The sequence below is a fragment of the Cyanistes caeruleus genome, chromosome 1, assembly GCF_971803275.1.
Source record: "Cyanistes caeruleus chromosome 1, bCyaCae1.hap1.1, whole genome shotgun sequence".
In the NCBI taxonomy this organism is placed as follows: domain Eukaryota; kingdom Metazoa; phylum Chordata; class Aves; order Passeriformes; family Paridae; genus Cyanistes; species Cyanistes caeruleus.
In genome coordinates, this window is record NC_141701.1 from 27,345,166 (window position 1) to 27,364,415 (window position 19,250).

At 39.0% G+C, this 19,250-nt stretch overlaps 1 protein-coding gene and 1 long non-coding RNA gene across 2 annotated transcripts in view; one reads left to right on the forward strand and one right to left on the reverse strand.

Moving 5' to 3' along the window:
• Positions 1-6,446, forward strand: part of LOC111924585 (uncharacterized) — a 45,208-nt gene extending 38,762 nt beyond the window's left edge. The window contains exon 4 of the long non-coding RNA XR_002861726.2: positions 6,357-6,446. This is a non-coding gene — a long non-coding RNA (uncharacterized LOC111924585). The remainder of the gene's footprint in view (positions 1-6,356) is intronic.
• LOC111924584 (carbonic anhydrase 2) lies at positions 1,027-19,126 on the reverse strand. The gene is made up of 7 exons (XM_023920812.2): positions 18,889-19,126; positions 18,194-18,391; positions 7,912-8,030; positions 6,418-6,510; positions 5,615-5,677; positions 4,433-4,588; positions 1,027-1,876 (listed from the first exon to the last, which is right to left on the reverse strand). Exons 1-7 carry the CDS (start codon positions 18,920-18,922, stop codon positions 1,757-1,759), a joined length of 783 nt encoding a protein of 260 aa, XP_023776580.1. The 5' UTR covers positions 18,923-19,126; the 3' UTR covers positions 1,027-1,756.
• Between the last annotated feature and the right edge of the window lie 124 nt (positions 19,127-19,250).

Below are 19,250 nucleotides of genomic sequence, written 5' to 3' on the forward strand. Positions count from 1 at the left end.
GGTTTAGAGTTTTAAAATCCAGGGCTCCAATATTTTATTAAGTTTAGGAGTAATTTTTTTAACCATCCTTAGAGATATTTTGATGATATTTTGGTATGGTCCAGGGCAACATGCTGTTGGTGGTCCAGCATCAACAGAAGTGGTGGACCAGGTGACCCCCCCAAGATCTCATCCAACCTCAGTCATCCTATGATTCTGTATTGCCTCTTAGCTTGCTTCAGCAGCTTTAAGCCACAATAAATTTGATCTGTAATTCCCATTATGAACCATGTGTAGCCTCTCTTGCATTGTTTAGGAAGAATGCATAGCTCACATGCCTGGGGGTGATGCTTGGAGTCCAAAAGGTACTCAAATCACTCAACATGAACTTGAATCCAACAGCATGGTTGTAGCAAGAGATAAGATTGTAGCTTACCTTTGTAGCTCCGTGAAAAAAAATAACTTAGAACAAAATAACATTTGGTTTTTCTATTTTTGTTTGCTGTTTTTTGGGTTTTTTTTTCCTGTGGAGGTAGGATGGTGGGCATTTTAAATGTGGAAGCTTTTCAAAGGTTGAGATTTGACAGTTTTCCAAAGATCTTTGTATGCATTTTGAGATATCTTCATTTCCATCTCACACATTAAGATCCAGAACATAGCCTGCCCAACTGATACCTTAAAATTACAAAGTGATTCTTGAAAGGGTAGCAAGCTCCCAATAAATTAATTTTAAAACTAGGACTAGAATCTAATGAGCCCATTCTTCAGTATAATTTTGTTCAAATGTTTTGTGAGGGCATCTTTCATTATACATTCAATTTTGATGATAATTTTTAGTGATTGCTCAAAATTAACACTTCCTTCTGCTATCAGAGAGAAGAGAATTAGAGAAAATTTCTTAACATATCCATATAGTCTTGCATTCATGTTCAGTGTCACTGAAGCCAATTCCCAATGTATCTATTTAGTAATTATGTTTAATATGCAACCATGTGAACAGATTAGTGACTCCTTACTGGACTTAAAATAACAGCAGGGAAGCAAAAATAGAAGTATATATTTATTAGAGAAGTTATCTAAAATACAATATTATTTTCCTTTTTAAATTAGAACATATATTATTTCAATGAAAAGATATTTTGTATTATTTCTATGGTAATAACTTTTAAAGAAAACATTTGATTTAGAACATTTTTAATTAAAAATCCCAACACTACCATAAAGACATAACTAAGGCTGTTGACAGCATGGGTAAAAATGCAAAACAGTCTCAAAAATATTTACGTCAGTTTCTTAAAATCTAAGAAGTCTAGTTCTAAATATTCATTTTGCTTAACTTTCTCAAAATACTTTTTTTCCTAAATTATAGCTAGATTCTGTACTTCTGTGCTTCTTACAAAGCTTCAAGTTATCATTAGTTACGTGTACTATCACACCAGTGGATGAGGTTTCTTAAAATGGCTTATTTTGCTACCACCATATCCTCTCCCAAGTAGCCAACATACTCTTATACCAAAATGTCAGTTGCAGTAATAGTCACCAAAATGCACACAGCCACCCACCCCCTGCCTCCCCCCACCCCACACCTTAAGAACCCTTTCCCTTTTGGCCAAGAGCCTTTCACATTTCATTAGCTGGCATTTCAGATGCAGAGCAAAAGAAAGAATGGATCTGGGAGACGAGATGTTGCCTGGGCACACATGGCAAAGTTTGATTTGGGTTTAGCAAAAGGGGCTCCTCACAAACACAGCAATTCTTAACACTCTCAGCACCGAGGTTACTGGAAGGAGGCTCTGACTTCTCTGTTCTTCAAAGGCTGACATGGGCGCCAGTTGTCCACCATATGGCACACGGGCTCATTCTCAGCATTGAAGCAAAGGCCACGGAGTTTGCACATCTGTGGAAAAAGGCACAAATAACCTCAAATGCATCCTCTCACTTCAGCAGGACTTTTTGAAACTACACACCTTGGGCCTGAGCCAGAGCACCAACTCAAAGTTTTGCTTCTACTTGTAGTCTAGAGATGGCATCAGCACCCATGTGTCTGCATTTCATCCACACCATTTCCAGCCTTGACATAACTTCTCCTGTCCATAAAATATCCTCACAAGAACAATTATGAAAGCACAAAAAACAAGGACAAAAACACACTTTTTCTGAACTCCATAAGCAAAGAGCTGTCCTTTGATCCAGATATGAATTGAAATCCTTTCAGAGTCCTCTGCAAGTTATACACTTTTGGCTCTTTTTTTTTTAAGTCCACTTGAAATAATAACAATTAAAAATGGCTTTACCCTTGGGTCAAAATAAAGCTATTGAATAAATTCAAGTTATCCTAATTTTCAAATGCTGTGAGAGGAGAAAACTGCTTCACATCAATAGGAGCATACTGTATAGTTATGGTACTTGTTCCTAAAGTAAAATTGGTGATTGCACAATCTGATGTAACAAAAGCACCTTTATGTCCAAGAAGGAATCTCACAGAAAGATTGTACCAAAATAATAACCCACCCCAAACACGATCTCACACAGACAGGTAGAACTGCTGATGAATATATGTAGGTGGGACACAGGATTTCCTAAAAGTCAGGTTTTCCCACATTCAAGGAAAAATGGCCTCAGCAGTGACCTGTCTCCACTGAAGTTTACCTTCAGGACCAACCAGAACAAAATTCAGAGCTCAGCCTCTGCCAGAAACTGCTGTGTCACAACAAATGATAGCAGGCTTGCTACACCCTGCTGCTATATCCAGCTACTTTCTAGCTTTGGAAAACCTACCCATCTTAAACCTTGCATCAATACTCTGATATATGGTTTCTTGTTTTGATCAGTATGGGAATGAAAAATCAGACTGCTACACAGTGTGGAAATACTGATAGTGATATGGAGTGATGTGTGGGGGAGAAGTAAGTGGTAACTTTTACCACTTGTAGGTGTTTGGAGTAGGTATAGTAGAAAAAAACACACTAATTTGGTGACTGTGCTCTTGCCTTATAATAAAACCGTATTTGCAAATTTTGGATTATCAACAGCAATAAGAATAGTTTAGAGTAAGTAAATAGTGTCAACTTTAATGCAGTTTACTAATGGAAATCAATCACTGCTACAGTTATTTCTTCCAACAGTTCTTCCTCATCATGTACTCTATCTATTATTATGTTAAGTTCTACAACAGCTCAGCTGCATTTTCTTTCATATCACATGAACAAACCCCCTAGAAGTAGGTGCAGATTGTTAGTCTATGTGTCATCAATAAAAGATACTCAGGAATTTGAAGGTTAAACTAAAGCCCTTCAGGGCTGTTTTCTATTTATAGGCTCTAGATTCTATTTATATCTCTCAAGCACAGAGATCTGAACCCAAGAATGGAATCTTGCCTGTATGTAATTTAATTAATGGATGGCACAGAAAGCTGGGGCCAAGAGTGATTTATTCTGCACAAGCTTCTTCCTACTAGGAAGACTATCCTTCTCAAGCTGGTCAACAGAGTATTTTCTTATGCAGCAGACTTCTGGAATCTGCAAATTTTGCCTCTTCCAAAGAATGGGAGCTTTGTTAGAATCATCACAAATCTGCGTAGGATTTCCCAGTCTGTTCTGTGACAAACAGGACTTGCAAAAAGAGCTCTGTGTCCTGGAAATGCTGGAAAATCAACGGACCAACCACAGCTCTACACTGTGAGATTGTGGATGCAGCACACATGCTCCCCAGGTGCTTTGTAAACCTGGTCTTTTCAGGGCAAATGCAGCCAGAGAGGTAATTGCATGTACAGCAAACCTGCTGATGCTCACAATACATGCTAGACTAACTCTGCATGTGCAAATAGTCCTTTCATGCATGCCTCAATTTTCCAGATTTTTACCACATGACAGCTCTAACCATATATCCGGAAAACATCTTGATAATTTCAACTTCCCCCCCACCCCCATTTGTCGCCCTGAAAACTCAGCTTCTGAGCTTGCTAACATCGTTTTCTAAGGACTTTCCCAGGACAGTAACTGTAAACATAGATATGTGTACATGCTTTCTGTTACACATCCTGTGATGGGCATCTCTCATGGCCAGTGCAGTGAGAAAGTGTTATCCTGACCATCCAATCCCTGGCCGTGGTCAGAAGCCTATAAATCTTGGGGGGAAAAATAAACGCTCTTTGCTTTTCACCACACCTCGACCTGTGTCCATGTGATCTATTCATCTTCAGCGGCAACACCCATCTTCCCTGGAGTTTCCAGCTACAGGACAGCCTTACACTCTGCAACAAACTCTACATCCACAGGCAGAAGCAGTCCTGTCAGAAGAGGATTACCACTTCAGATAGATATTTTTTACTTGTGATGCTAGCTAATACCCTGTACAGCTCTACACTAATACTGCCACTTCACAAATCACCTGATGGGCTGAACTGAAGCCACTGGTGTAACACATCTACTGGCACCATTCATTGGAAACCTACCTGCTCAGAGCTCACTGTGATGGGCTCCTTCAGAACGTGCCAGATCACACATTCAAGCAGTGGTGGAGTGGTCAGCGAGCCAGGGTATGTCCAGTAGTCTCTGCATGCAGGAAGGAGTCCAGTGGGGTCAAAATTTGTAAAGGGAGCTTGCTTTCCCTATGATAAAGTAAGCAGATGGGCCGATGTCAGAGACCACATACACACACTGGGATTGCAGTAGTGAAATCTCCTGGGAAAGCTCTGTGTTTGTAGAAAGGCAGAATAGAAATTGGCATAAAGTGTTACATGCCAACTACAGCATATTTGGGATTAAATACTCTCAGCAATATATTTCTTACAAGGTTTTCAAGATATTGCTTGTCATATCAAATGCTGCATTTATGTTCCTTGGACTTAGAGATAATACTTGACCTTGCCTGAAAAACAATGAGATTTCAGATGCCACATACACTGATTGCACTGCAAACACAGAACGTGTGAGACCTGTTGGAGAGTCCATTGCAGTAAGCAACAATATTCATTTACCTCAAAGGGAGCTTGATGAGAAAGATGATAGTCTCATTTTTACCTTTGCTGTCCACATTTCTCATTGGTACAGGCCTTTACACACTATGAACGTACCCAATTACTCACTAAGTACTTTTAGTTACTCATTACTCAGCACACTAAAATCACACACACACCACACACAATATTTAAAATGCAGGAAGACTTTTTTCCCCTGAATTATATATCCTGATCAAACTGTTTATTTGAACTCTCTATAGAAACAGCCAAGAGAAGCATGCCCTCTTGGAAAAAGGAAATTTAGACCACAGATGCACAGCTGAGGGGAAATGCCTTTTCCATCTGTTACCACTGACTAGAAAGGGTACCTAGATACATAGTTCAGATTAGGAAGATGAATTCTATCCTATAGCTTTACATACAGTTAAAAGACAGAGAAATGTAGTCACAAAGATAGGAAATAATCACTGTTTCTAGTACTTCATGCTCTCTACCTCAACTTCATTCAAATCTGTTTTGCTTTTAGAATTACAGGAACACCTGTGCTGATGGTAGGAAAGTTTGTTTTACTTTCCTATATGCAGCAGGCTGGGAAGAAGTAAAAAATATACTTTCCAAAGAAGATAAGATAGCACAGCTGTGGTGGTATCCATCAGCACAGACAGCAAATATTACCTTGGTTTGAATGGAGCTCAGAGCATCCACAACCTTCTGCATCTCAGGCTTGGCATTTCCCACCTGTAACACAAACCATATGAAAATAAAAATCATCATTCTCATGACAACTTTAGTTTTCTGTTACAGTTCTCAAGGGAACTCTTTTCTAGCTGCATTTCATTTTGTAATAGGAGTGTTACAGCATAAGTGACTAGAACAGTCTCTGTAAAATCATGCCAGTTGACAGTGAGCATAAACGGGTCAGCCAAGGACATTGGACATAATAAAGATATTCTCATTTAAAGTATGTGGATTTATTTTTGGACCTAAGCTGCTCTTCTTTTATGGAAGTCACCCTCCTAATAAAATAGTCACCCTCAGTGAGGCCAGGATGGAGTACTACGTACTGCTGGAGCAGACACCTCCTCCAGCCAGCTGTGTTCAACTAACACAAAACACTCTGCCATTTAACAATACCAAGGAAAATAGGTGTTATTTAGGCTGGTCACACTGCAGATTCATACACACAACTTGGTCAGTTATGCACATCACCATTCACTGGTAAGAGTTATGGTAGCATCACTGTCTCGATGAAGGGAAGAATGTTGCTACAGGGCTGCCACAGTGATGGATGGCAGTCACTCCATGGCCAGTTTACAACTTTTATAAAGGGAGGCAAGAATTTGGAACACCACCTAATTTGCTATGGATTTGGGCAGTATAGCACAATGCAGCCTTATTCTCTGTTTTCTGTTCTTAGGTTCCCTCCCTCCTGCAACACAATCAATGTACCGGACAAACAATAAAAAAGTTTAACAAACCTTCATGAAGATGCCCACCACAGCTAAACCATCAGGATGCTTCACAGCTTCAGCAAATTTACCATATTTTACATTCCAGTGAACAATATGGAGCTAGGAGCAAGAAAACAAAGAAGCACTGTGAAGATGATATTCCATCCAGAATACTTCACAAATGAAGATGCAGGGAAGTAATTTATTAAGAGCAAGATGGTGTTTTACTGCTGAGGTTTGAAAGCTTTTGTGTACAGTTAAGAATTTGTTGAATTATTTATCTACTTGAAAGTTTCATTTATTCAAAGAGATTTCTATAATGTATTTTATTTTGCTCCTCACTCCTGTTCCCTGGTGAGTTTCAAAGGCAAGCTGTGGCTGTATCATTCTGCTTTTCATGTGGTAAAACTTATCTTCAGCATAAGTTTTTCTCACATACAGCTTGCAAGATTTCAACATATTAATTTAATGCTATATATCCTGGAGTTCTTACCACAGATATACATTGCCAGTGTCAGAAGAAGACACATTAACTACAGATTTGACTTAAAATTTTAAAGTTGTTAAAAAAATCAGTCATTTCCTTTTCTGGAAAGACTTGGAAAATAACATGAAAGGAAGGTCACGTTAGCCAGGATGTTACTTTCTTTTTAATTTCCAAGTTATTTCTAATTTTTTTTTTAATTTCTAATTTAATTCATCAGGCTGTTTCCCGACACCTGCAAGTCAAGTTGAACAAGTAATTATGGTACTGTGAAAGACAGAAGACAATTGAAAGTTCCTCTGATAAGATAAAAGCTACTTCCCCCATGAAAAAGCAGCAGAGCCAATGAATTTGCGGGGCAATTTCTTTTATCTGTCAATACAAATCACAAGTATGTTCCACAAATGTGTATTTATAGATATATTTTATAAGTCAGTCACAGAAACCAGTAGATTTCTAAACAGGGGACAACAAAAGGTGGGATTCAAGGCACTAAAGTTGCTCAGTTTCTGTGTCAGACTAATATGGAGTCTTAAGTGGTCTGAGGGATATCTGGCATCTTAGGGGTACCGCAAAGAGTGCCGCCTGTAAGATTGCACTTTACTGTCTGCCCTCTTCACAGCCCCCCTTGATTCTTTGCTACCAAAATATGAAAGTATCTGCCCAAAATTATTCTGCTCCATTTATAAATACCTCTGGTGTTAAAAACTGAAGCTAAGAAAAGAGGATGTGCATGTACAGACACACTACAATTCTCTTTCTTCATAATTTCCAAAAGTCACTGAGAAAGCAGGGAAAAAAACAGGTATTATTAATGTGGGGTTTTTGGTTTCTCTTTAACATGAAGTAGCTGAGAAAAATGACAAATCTAATCTCCTGCTCTTGCAAGGACTATGTTCTTAGGCAGCATCATACCAAAACAGTCTATGGTAACTTTCTCCTATGAAGATCTGTAGTGAAATTGCTACTGTGGTGGAATACTTAAAAACATCCCCTTGCTATACAAAGAAGACTGCAGAAAGTAAAACATGTCCTACCTCTGCCTCATACTTTACACCATCCACAGTGTGCTCAGATCCCTGGCCATCACAGGATCCCCAGTGAATGTGAAACTGCACCAGCCTGTAAACTCCATCCAGCGCTCCTCCTTGCAGCACTGCAAAGAAAAGAACCTTTATTTAGCAACTCACTGAACTTCTGTTATCAAGTCTCCCTTTAAACTGAAACAGCTATCTCAAGTCTTTTACATGATTTACAGTTTACTGCATGCTGCCATGCTACTCCAGATCATCCTCAATGGTACATTACTGCAATACACCAGAATCGATAATAAATGCATAAAAACATAAGTGACTTTACAGTGAGCATCTCATCAGCAATTTAACAGGCATGCTAGTATTACAAGTGATGAGGGAAGATGTAACTTTTCTGTCACCAAATAGACTAAAAAAACCTTTTGTAAGAGGCCCACATAGAATCATTCTAAGGAAGTACATTTAAAGACTGAATCATCTTCCTTGTACTAATGTACTCTGTCCTTTCATTTTAGACACTTCATCCATTTAGGCCTTAATCCTGCAAATCCTGTGGCAGATTGGATTGAGTAAAATGTTTGTGGTTCCAATTTAAACCTGAACACCTGCTAGCCATGGGTTAGCTTTGTTGCAGCAAGGTAAAGCACTAGGCATAGGACAAGACAGTGCAGAGATGTGAATTCAAATCTCTTGTCCTTCCCACTGTGGTAAAAATGTCAATGCCTACACAGACAGATTTTTTTAAAACATGGATTGGACACAAATTGTTTATTTATGCTCTCCATTATCTGGCACTAGTGCTATGGGACTGCTCTAGTGAAGTTTGCAGCCACACTTTGAATTATACAAGAGCAAGCTCCCTTATTCTGCTTGTTAGTTTTACCCTTCCACTCCAGCTGTGACCAATCACCATTAAGATATGCAGGATTAAGCCCTAGCACTGCAAAATGCTCAGGGCATAGACAATGTCTCCTCCAGTGCAGCATAAAGCACAGAATAATAAAAAATAGTTCTATTAAATAGAACTATTTATCTAAGTTTTCAGAGCAAGGTCTCACACCAGTTTATGATTTGGTTGGGGATTTTTTCCCTTTTTTCTCCCCAAGCATCTCAAATCCAAATTCACAATTAAATCTTTAAACTGTTACGATTTAAAAATTTAAAAAGAAAAAGTAATTTGAAGTGCTAGATATTTTAAGAGACCAATTTCTCTCTATAAATATATATATAAGTGACAGAAGAGTGTTGACATCAGATATTACATGTAAGTGTGCTCTGTGTATGTGCTACAAAATGATTCTGTGGAGTAAAGTCATCAATTAGTCTAGACACTAGCACAATACGTGCATATGTGAAAACATACATCAAATGCCGATTGGAAAAGGTGGCTGCATGTTCAGGTTTGAAAAAGTCCCATTATATACAAGCATGGACAACACCAGCCATGGATATAAACAATAAGGTGAAAAGGATATCACTAAAAAATTGCAATACGTGAAAATGAAGTAAGATTTCTTAAAAATGCATTAGTTTCCACCAGTGTTCCCTATGCATGCAAAATTTGGCTTCAATGGACCAATCTAGCATTTGCCTAGGGCTCCTTTGGATAAATATATTTAAAAGTCTCCCAAAATGTATTTTTATTTGAACGAATAGATGTTCCACTGCAATGCATGTAATTTCCAATACTGTAGCCAACAGACCAGGACTTGTCCTACCTATTTCTAAGCTACGTGATGCAAAGAAGAATGGCTACTTAAAGTAATCAAATAGCAACATATCTTATTATACTTTTACATTTCTGCATGTGCTAGTTACCAAGAAGCATAAATGTTTCGAGCACAGGACTACAAATCTGAGTACTTTTTTCAGAACAGCAGCAGTAAAAAGGCATTAGTTCCTTCTGAAAATGAAGCAACTGGTTGCTGTGTCTTTACAGATGCAAAATCATTTAATGCATACAATATCACGTTTCATTTTACAATGATGGAATGGAGTTGCAATGTTTCAGTTCCTTTGGCTCATGGTCTTGCTGGTCATTGCAGGTACAAATGGACTGAGGTTCCACCACTCCTTGACTTCAGAAAGCACTAGCACAGCACAGGTTAATCTGCCATTATTAATCAATGGAAAGCATGCTGAAAAGCAGAACCATGCAATGTTCTTCAGTTCATTTGCAGTGTTATTTCTCTACACAAAGTTTGCTATAGTCTGAAAACCCCAAAAGACACAGAAAAACCTCTGCAGTTTTTGCTTACTTTTCTCATTCTGTGGTTCTCAAATCCAGCACTAGCTTATTTTGACTCACAGCAGAGCAGTAAAGAAAGTAATAATTAGATTAGTGTTAATGAATACAAATTCAGCAGGCTTAATTACAGAATGGCCCTCTTGTTCTAGCCTACATTAGGTAGTTATTTTATTTTTAATACTTCTCAGCCTTTCAAAGAAAGTAAAAACTAAACTTAAAAGGTAAAGTAGGAATGAGAGAACTGCTTTTTTCTTCAGAACAGCTTTTTAAACCATGAATAAATGCTACCAGCTTTTCCAATATAAAAGTTCACAGAGAATCAGAAGAACATTCATACCAGCAACTTCCCTGTCTTTGTTCCATGTGACAGGAATACCAACCCCAGGCTATGTTCAAAAGAAGTCCAACCTTTCCATCCCTTTTTTAAAAAAGAATGGGAAAGTTCTGATCCATATTTGAGCATTTCATCAATAGCTCCCTTACTTTTGAAATCAGTATTAGTGAATACCATCCTGGAAATACATATGTAGCTGTGATCCCTTCTGTTTTATAGCACAACTTCAGATGCAACACTGTCTGAAGACGGTGCAAGATGTGCTGAAAAAACCATTCTTTTCTTACACATTCCATCTACTCAAGACAATTTACATCATAAACTGGTCTTGTGTTACAGCCCAAGACGTGACAGTTTGACACTGCCCGTTCTTCTTTTCACTATTAGATACTCATTAAACAAATTTGGAGCTACTTTCCTTAGATTAAGAAATGGTAATGGTTTACCATTACCATACTATCTTCTACCCTTTACTGGAAAAGTTACTAGTAACATCCAGCAATAATATTTCACTGTTAAATGATCTCGTAACATGGTCTAATAGGTGAACACAAGTATTAGCAGCACTAATTTGGGAGGTCAAATAACCACACAAACTCTTCCATTTATGTGACTTATACCAACTGTGGGATTTCTTGGATACAGAAGATGAAGTTGATTTCACTCCTTACACAAAAACACACAAAAACACACAAAAATCAAAGGGTGTTTTGCTGCATCTGGTACAGCTGCTTACTGAGGCTACACACCTTCACTGTTCTATTTAAAGGCAAGTCAGAGAGCAGTTATCCTTCCAATGTAAAACAGAACAACCTTGTAAAAAAATACTATGGACCACTTCATACCTTTTTTTCAGAAAGTGGAAGCATCCACATCTAAATTTTTGCAGGAATACTGTGGGAATTACTATTATTTAGTTAACTCCTATGGAATACTCTCTCTATACAGAGTCTTCTGACTAATAAGTCTCATCAAGCCAATAAACATGTTGAAGAATTAATCAAAATGGAGGAACTACATGACTGTTTAATGAGTTAGACTGAATTCCTTCCTGTCGTATACATTAGTGCAACAAGAAAAAAACTAAAATTTGTTTATTTGAGAAAATGAAGAATGAGAAAATATTCTATAAATGGCAATCACTGACTACAAAGCTCCTTCCAGTAGCTAAAATAATGGTAAAAGTCCAGAAGCTCCAAACTTAAAGAATTAATTCTAATTGAGATTACTCCAAACAAAATCCGAGCAGCAGGCCATTTCAAGCATCTGTCTTTGAGAACAGACCTCTCACACACACAATGCTTTAGCACAAAGAAAACCATGATTTTGTATTTTATGTGACATGTAAATAACATTTCTGGTATGTTTATGTAAACATATTCATAATACATACATTAGTGTTAATATTTGGTAAGCTTTTGTGTATACACAGACATCCCTACAATGGAAAACAGGACTTGAGGAGACAAAGCAGATGGAGCATTACTTGAGGCAAGAGAAAAACCTACTTGAGCACCATGAACTATTAATGACATGAAAAAGGCTCTTATGAGGATGCTCAGGAATTAGCCTTGTGTTCTTATGCAAGGATGGGCTTCCCATCTGCCAAACTAGAGTTCGGTTAGGGTGAGCTGTCACTTCTGTGAAACCTGGAGTACAGAGAGTCACATTTTTGGGGGTATTTCCTTCTTTACATTATCTCTTTCAGACACTCCTCCAAGTACAGTGTATCATGCAACCAACAAGAGCAAGACAGTATCGAAACATGTGACTGTAGGGCTCATATTTGTAGAAAATATCTGTAATGGGTTTCACTATGAGAAAAAAAAAATAGTACATCATAAGGAAAAAAAACCAAAACAAACTTACTGCTGACCTTGCTAGAAATTTGGCCTGATAAGGCTACAAGGATGTTCCAAAGAAACAGACCAGAATGAAACAGCTGCCAAAACACAACAAGTCTGAAGACATGTGTATCTGCAGCAGGTCAGTGGTTCCAATTCACCTCAGCTGAACTATTTCATCCAGACTGGGCAGCAGCCAGGAAGACTCTGACCTGCTTCAGGATACAAAGTCATTTAGGTTCTTAACATTCTTTCAAGTTCCTGGGACCAGTAGAGCTTATTTCTCATGTAGTCCCTTAAATTCTGAGAATCATAAGATGCTGTATTGAATCTCTGACCAGCCTTCAACCCTCACATTTCACACTATATAGTCTGACAACAACTTTAAGGACCAAGATGGAAGCATTAGAATTTTCTCACAAGCATCAACTGATTTAATTTCTAATTGTAGTAGTTAAATACTAATCCAGTGGCTGCTTACTGTACTGAAAATTGTGTATTGGACAGTGTTCATACTACGCCGGGATCTAATGAAGGACTAACAAATTCAAGGTGTGAGCATTATCTCTAAGTATGCAGCAGTCCCTCATGCCTGTAAGTAAATAAACAAACTATCAGCTGGGACGAGTGGTAATCGTGACATCTGGCACACAGCTTCATTACATCTTAAAAATAAACTTTTCCAAGTGGCCCCAGCTGATAACAGCTGACTAGCTTCTCCTGGTTTTACATTAAAAGCACCTCCAGAGGAAGGATTAGCAAAAAGGAAGTTTCCATGATTGTTAAATGCACAATCCAGGTCAAATTTCTGCTCAGAAATTTCATGTTAACATTAAAAAAACAACCCCAAACGAAAAAAAACCCACCAGCAAACCAACCCCATCCCAGTGTAAATGAAGAAGGGCAGTTTTCTGTAAAGAAATGAAGACCTGAAACATGCAGGACTAATCTCATGCCCTCTCATCTTCCTTTCCAATTCCTGGAAGTACTGGAGCTATTCAAGTCACTTGTTTATACAGACTTTGCAGCTTCTGGTGATCCCACTTCACAGGAAAAATGACTTAAAAGATCACATGACCTTGAAACCTCTGACTTTTTAGCCAAGCCATGCACAACATTACTTGTGACATAAGGAGGTGTCTGAATACAGTCCTCTAAACCTATAATCAATAGGTCTGATTTCTGATTCCAAAGGATCAACACATTCATCACTCAAGCTATAGTGCACTCTGGACCTTCAATCCATAACCCTATACTGATGACATGCAATATTATTCTAGCATGGCTAATATTATATCTTTAGATCGGGGAAGCCTAAAAATAGACCAGTAGCAGTGACTTTGATTAAGAGTTGAGCCTTAAAGACAGCAGACCTACATGTTTCTTCTTCATTTACCAGCTGAGGTGAAAGTGTAGAAGAGCAACAGTGGCACTATTTTCAAAGAAACACACTGCCAACTGAGCAGTGCTAATGTGCTGGCTCCTCAATAACCACTGTAACAAAATAGATTAGTTTATTTACAGTGAGTCATAATTCAAGACAGATTAAGTGTATGCATTAATATTTACAGTTACAGAAAGAATCAGATAATATATTAGATTACAACTACTGAAAGACTCTCAAGGGGATCCAGCATCAAGGCGAATACAGTGTTTTCATTTTCAAGGTCTTCTCGTAATTTTTAAGTTCTGCTCTGACTTAATATTTGCAAAAGTGTCAGATTTACTTGGGACACTGACTTGAATTTCAATACTCTTGCTCAGCAGCAAGGAGAAGGAAACAATTAAGAGACTTACCCACAAGCATAAATTACCAGCACATTTTGTAAAGTCTCTAGAGTTTTACACTATAGTTGCAATTCCCTTCTGTCAGGATCTACAGCTAAAATATGGTATTTTAATATTCTTGTTATAGAATAAATTCATGGCTGATTGACTTGTTTCTTTTGTAAGCTCATCACACACTTGATCAGAAAATACAGAATACTTAGTCTACTGTTGTGAACATGTCCCACCTGAATTTCAGAATTTAGATAAATTCTCAAACTTTTTACTGGGAAAACTGACACAGAGAACACACTTCATGTATGTTACAAAATCCTTCAGGCTCTTGAGGGGTTTTTGAGCAGACCCATGTCCTGTGGTTTCACGGCTCTGAGAAGTCACTGTTTTCTTTTTTAAAGTGAGGGGAAACGATACTCAAGTGCTTTCAAAAGATTAGAATATGCAGTGTTTAATATGATAAAAGAAGCACCCTTAATGACACTCCTTTTCTGTCAAATTCCTGGGTTATAGTAACACACCTTATTTTAAGAATTATCATCACCACTTGCTTCGGACATGTAAGGTCTGGTTCCACCACAAGAGTGGATAAATCTGAATTCAATATTCCTAGTTACACTTTTATCATAATGACTTTTTGCTGTCAAAATGAAGAAAAAATTCTTAGAATTAAAAAATTTTAAAGATGAATGTCTAAAAATACTCCATAATGTTCCATACTATGGAACATTAGACAGTGGACATGAAAATTAAGAAAGCTACTGCAAGAAATGAAGGCAAAGACTAAGTAACAACTGAATGGGGAAGTTCACAGTTGATTTTCTAAATACAAACCCAAGAAAGCATTCCAAAAGGCTCCAAGGATACAAAATAGAAAATACTATTTTATGGAAGGGAAAGCCATGGAATTTTTCCAGACAAAAAACGTTAATTACTGTGTCAAAGCTGGCCTGTAAATATCCTTTCCATACACCACTTCTACCTATTTGCAACTGCGAAATATGAAGGGGATTCACTTTGGGAATTAACAGAACCTTTGTGAGTATATTTTGGAGTGTAACAGCTGTCACACAACCCAAGACAGTTGCTACAGGAACTGAAATGAAAGATTTGGAGGTAATTGCTTAGGGAGAGCGTTTTTCTAAGCATTATTAGTAGCATCTACGCATACCTAAAAAAAATTATCATGAAAGCAAAACAAAGGTTCTAAAGCTATTACAAAAAATAAATACAATTTCTCTGTTAGAAATTCATTGTATGATAAAAATGTATAGATCATAAGCGTAATTACAATCTGAATCAAAAGTTATGTCTTTAAAGCTCCACAGATTAATATAAAGAAATCTTCTGAAAGCAAAGAAGAAAACATTTTCTTCTGTGCAGTTACATCAGTCACAAAAATTGCACAAAAGGTTATTTTTGTTGAAAAAGCTGAACTTTTATTTTACTTTCTTACTCAAAGTAATACAGATATAATTTTAAGGAATCCCAGTTTTTCTTTTTGTTTTTCACAGACATGGGCAGAAGCTCCACAGACTTTCCTGATGCATACATGTAACAAATATACATTCTGCAGGAAAAAATTTGATTAGTCTTATATCTACTTGCTCTCAATTGTGATCTACATTATCTGCATTAAATATTTTCTGAATCAAAGAAATAAGTAACAGGTTCCTTCAGAGAGTTTTATCCAAACATACATTTTAGCTTTCTTACCTATTTTTATTATGCTATTACTACCTGTTTGGTTTTTTGTTTTTTTTTTTTTTTGCAATAACTCATTTTGTATACTTGGAAGAGCAGCAGTGATCAAATACACATTAAGACCTAGAACTGCTGTTCAGTTTGCTTCAGTGTCATTAGTTATGAGACTGACAGTTCTTAATGAAATAGATCTACTTTGCGTGCAGTTACTCATCTTGAGGATTACTCACAAACAATGATCTTATTACTTCATTTTGCACCTACTACTACAGATAATTCATTACCACATAAGGGACAGCTCATAGAAACAAGCAATACAGGCTGTGGGAAGTATTTACAGGATATTATTCCATTGTCTTCTGTAACACATACCAGCACATCACATAACCTCACATAGCTTCTCCCTGTGATTGTTGTGTGATGTCTAACCAAGAACTGGGTATGCTGAATCAAATTCAGAATCAAGCAGATGCAAGTCAAAGACAGCTCTATTTCGTGTAAGGAAAGTAGGTTACCTAGTTAACCGCATACAAATGAAGCCATTAAGTGTGCTGCCAGGTAGATTCCATGCACTGTAAATTTCAGTAGGAAGTCTAGTAGTGAATGATCCACCCTTACCTAGCTTCACAGAAATACATTTGGTGGTTTTTCTTTCTAAAGAATAATAATTTTTTGATTCACTAACAGAGATACTGAGAATATTTCTACTTGCATCTCCTATCCTCCCACTCTGAAAGCTGTGTCACTGCATATTTGTCAAAGGATCCCTGTCACAGATGTTCTGGTTCTGCACTGACTTCTCACAAAAGCATTCTTCCTACAGACATTTCTTTAAATTATTTTATGTTACTGCCATTTTTTCCTTACCACCTGATTTTCACAGTTCTTTCCAGACTTGGGTAGACACAAAGTGAACACAATAGTTTTTCACACTGTGGAGACCTAAACCCGATTCCTTTGGGCTCAATGACAGCAGGATGGCATCAAGAGCAGACTTGCACATATCTGGTTAGAAAATAATACCTTTTATTGTACTCTGGATCATTTACCACATTCTCCATGGCACTGTAAAATTGAACACAATGCAGCTCCTTTAGCTTCCCAGTGTTTCAGAAAAATAAACAGAGGTCAGAATACCTTTTTCTTCTTTTTAAAGCTGTACAGATATTAACACTGATGCTTTTTGTAAAGTATATATGGACCTATATGTATTTATACAACTGTTAACACTTGTATATGACCACTTAATATTGTTCAGCACAAAGACTATAGTTAAAATACAAAGTCAAATTCTTGGAGCACTACTGAATGTCTGTTATGCTGAGAGTCTGTTATCTTGCTGTATTACAGTAATTGCAAAAACCTTGTATTAGCAGGCACAGATAATTTGGTTTCAGCACCATTCCCTAAATGACATGGCCAACAAAACACTTAGGAAAAACAGGACACTTGCTCAAGCAAGTTAAATCTGGCAGTGTCTAGAGAAGACAGTGACTTACAACAGGATTGTTTTTGTTGTCCAAATTAAAAATATAGGCACATTCATTGTGGGTGGGTGATGATGTCTACAAATGCAGCCAAATGAAAAACTACAATCAGAGCCAACATTCAGAACCCTTGTTGGAAGGACAGTTTGGATTCAGTCTGCCCATCAGAAAGGCCATTCCCTTCCATAAGGATTACTAAGGGTTTGCAGGATTCAGTGCTTAATTTCACCACAGAGCACAGTGAACAGCAAGAAGACTGTGGACCGACTGCCTGCTAGCAAACTTTGTAGGAATGTGTCAGATACTTAATCTAGAGAGCCCAGAGCATAAAGAAATACCAGGGATAATGCTTTTTTGAATTACAAAAGAACAAAGAGGTATTTTCTAATCATTCCTGTTTCTGTACTAACCTGGCTTCAGAAATATGAAATAATATTTTGATAACCAAAGAAACTATTTCCAAACTATTTCCATTTCAAGTTGTTAACTGTAATTCTTTGCTATTCTAAGGCCATTTTTTTTCTTACAATATACTTTGCCTCTTCTTTTAACTATTTGATCAGTAGCTTGTGATAAACTATGCCTGAAATTATTCTTGTCAAATACTTTTATATTTCTTTCTTTCCACAGCCAAGCCCTTATCCAGAGCCTTCTGATTTATACAAAAATAAACCAATTCACTGCACTCGAGTTTAGCTGCCTAGATAGCCTCAGTTTTTTTCTAACGGGATCCAAGTTTCCTGTTTGCTGAACACCTCACAGAAACCAGAACATTTTGGTATGTTTTCATCCTTAAAAAAACCTTTTGGATTTACTATGCACTTTAGTAGGAGTGTTAGTAGCAATTTCTCCCATTCCCCTCCTGCACACGAAGATGAGGTCTTACCTGACTTGTCGGAAGAATCATCAAACTCCACGTTGAAGGAGTGCCCGTTGTTGACGATGTTTCTGGCCGTGCTGGCATCATAACTGAAGCTAAGAGGCTTCAGAGAGGAGTCGTACTTGACGGACTTGCGGCAGATGTCAATTGGGGACTGGCGCTCTCCATTGGCGATGGGAAAGTGCTCATGCCAGTGAGCTGGTCCTGCAAGACAGCGGAAAGCGACTCAGTGGGAAAAGACACAAAGTTCGGGGAATATAAGCGATAGCCCTCCTTCAGGAAATACGGACGTTCCAACACCAGCATCAGCCTTTAACTGCGTACCACTTGTGTGGGCTGGCGGCAGCGGGCAGCACAGGCGAGCGGAGATCCCACCTGGGCACCGAGGCACCCGGCAGCCCCACAGCCTCGGCGGCTGAGGCGAGGGTCGTACCGGGGAGTCCCCGTCCTGTGGAGTAGCGCCCGTCGCTCCCTTCCCGAAGTACAGGAATGTCAGCGGGGAAGCAGGAGATGCTCCGGCACAGCGTGCGGAGCGCCGGACAGGCTGCCCGGGCGCAGGTGCATTTCAAGGTTACGAGAAAAAAAGCGCCACCGAGCTCATTGCCGCTCTGGGCAAGGGTTCCGCGGGGCAGCAGCGGGCACGTCCCGGGCGCGGTTCCCGGGGAGCTGCCGGCAGGTGTCCTGCACCGCCGGGCACTCACCGTCGTGGCTGCCGTATCCCCAGTGGTGGGACATGGTGCACAGCCCTGCTCTGCCGGTGGAGGATGTCACAGCGCCGTGGCCCCAGCACGCTCTCAGGGGCTTTTATAGGCTCCCGCCAACTCCATGCCCTTCTCTGCGGCCGGAGGAGGGGTGGGGAGTGAGGGGGAGGGCGGAGGGAGACTTCGCTGGGGGCGGAGAGAGCGGTCCCTTATAATCCGCGATCGGCCGCGGAGCCGTGGCGGGCCCGGCGAAGAGCGCCCCCAGCAGGCGGGCGGGCGGCGCCGGGCGGTCCGGCGCGGCCGCAGGCGGGGCGGGGGTGCCGGGCCGCCCTCCTTCCGCGCTGCAGCCCTCCTTCCGCGCA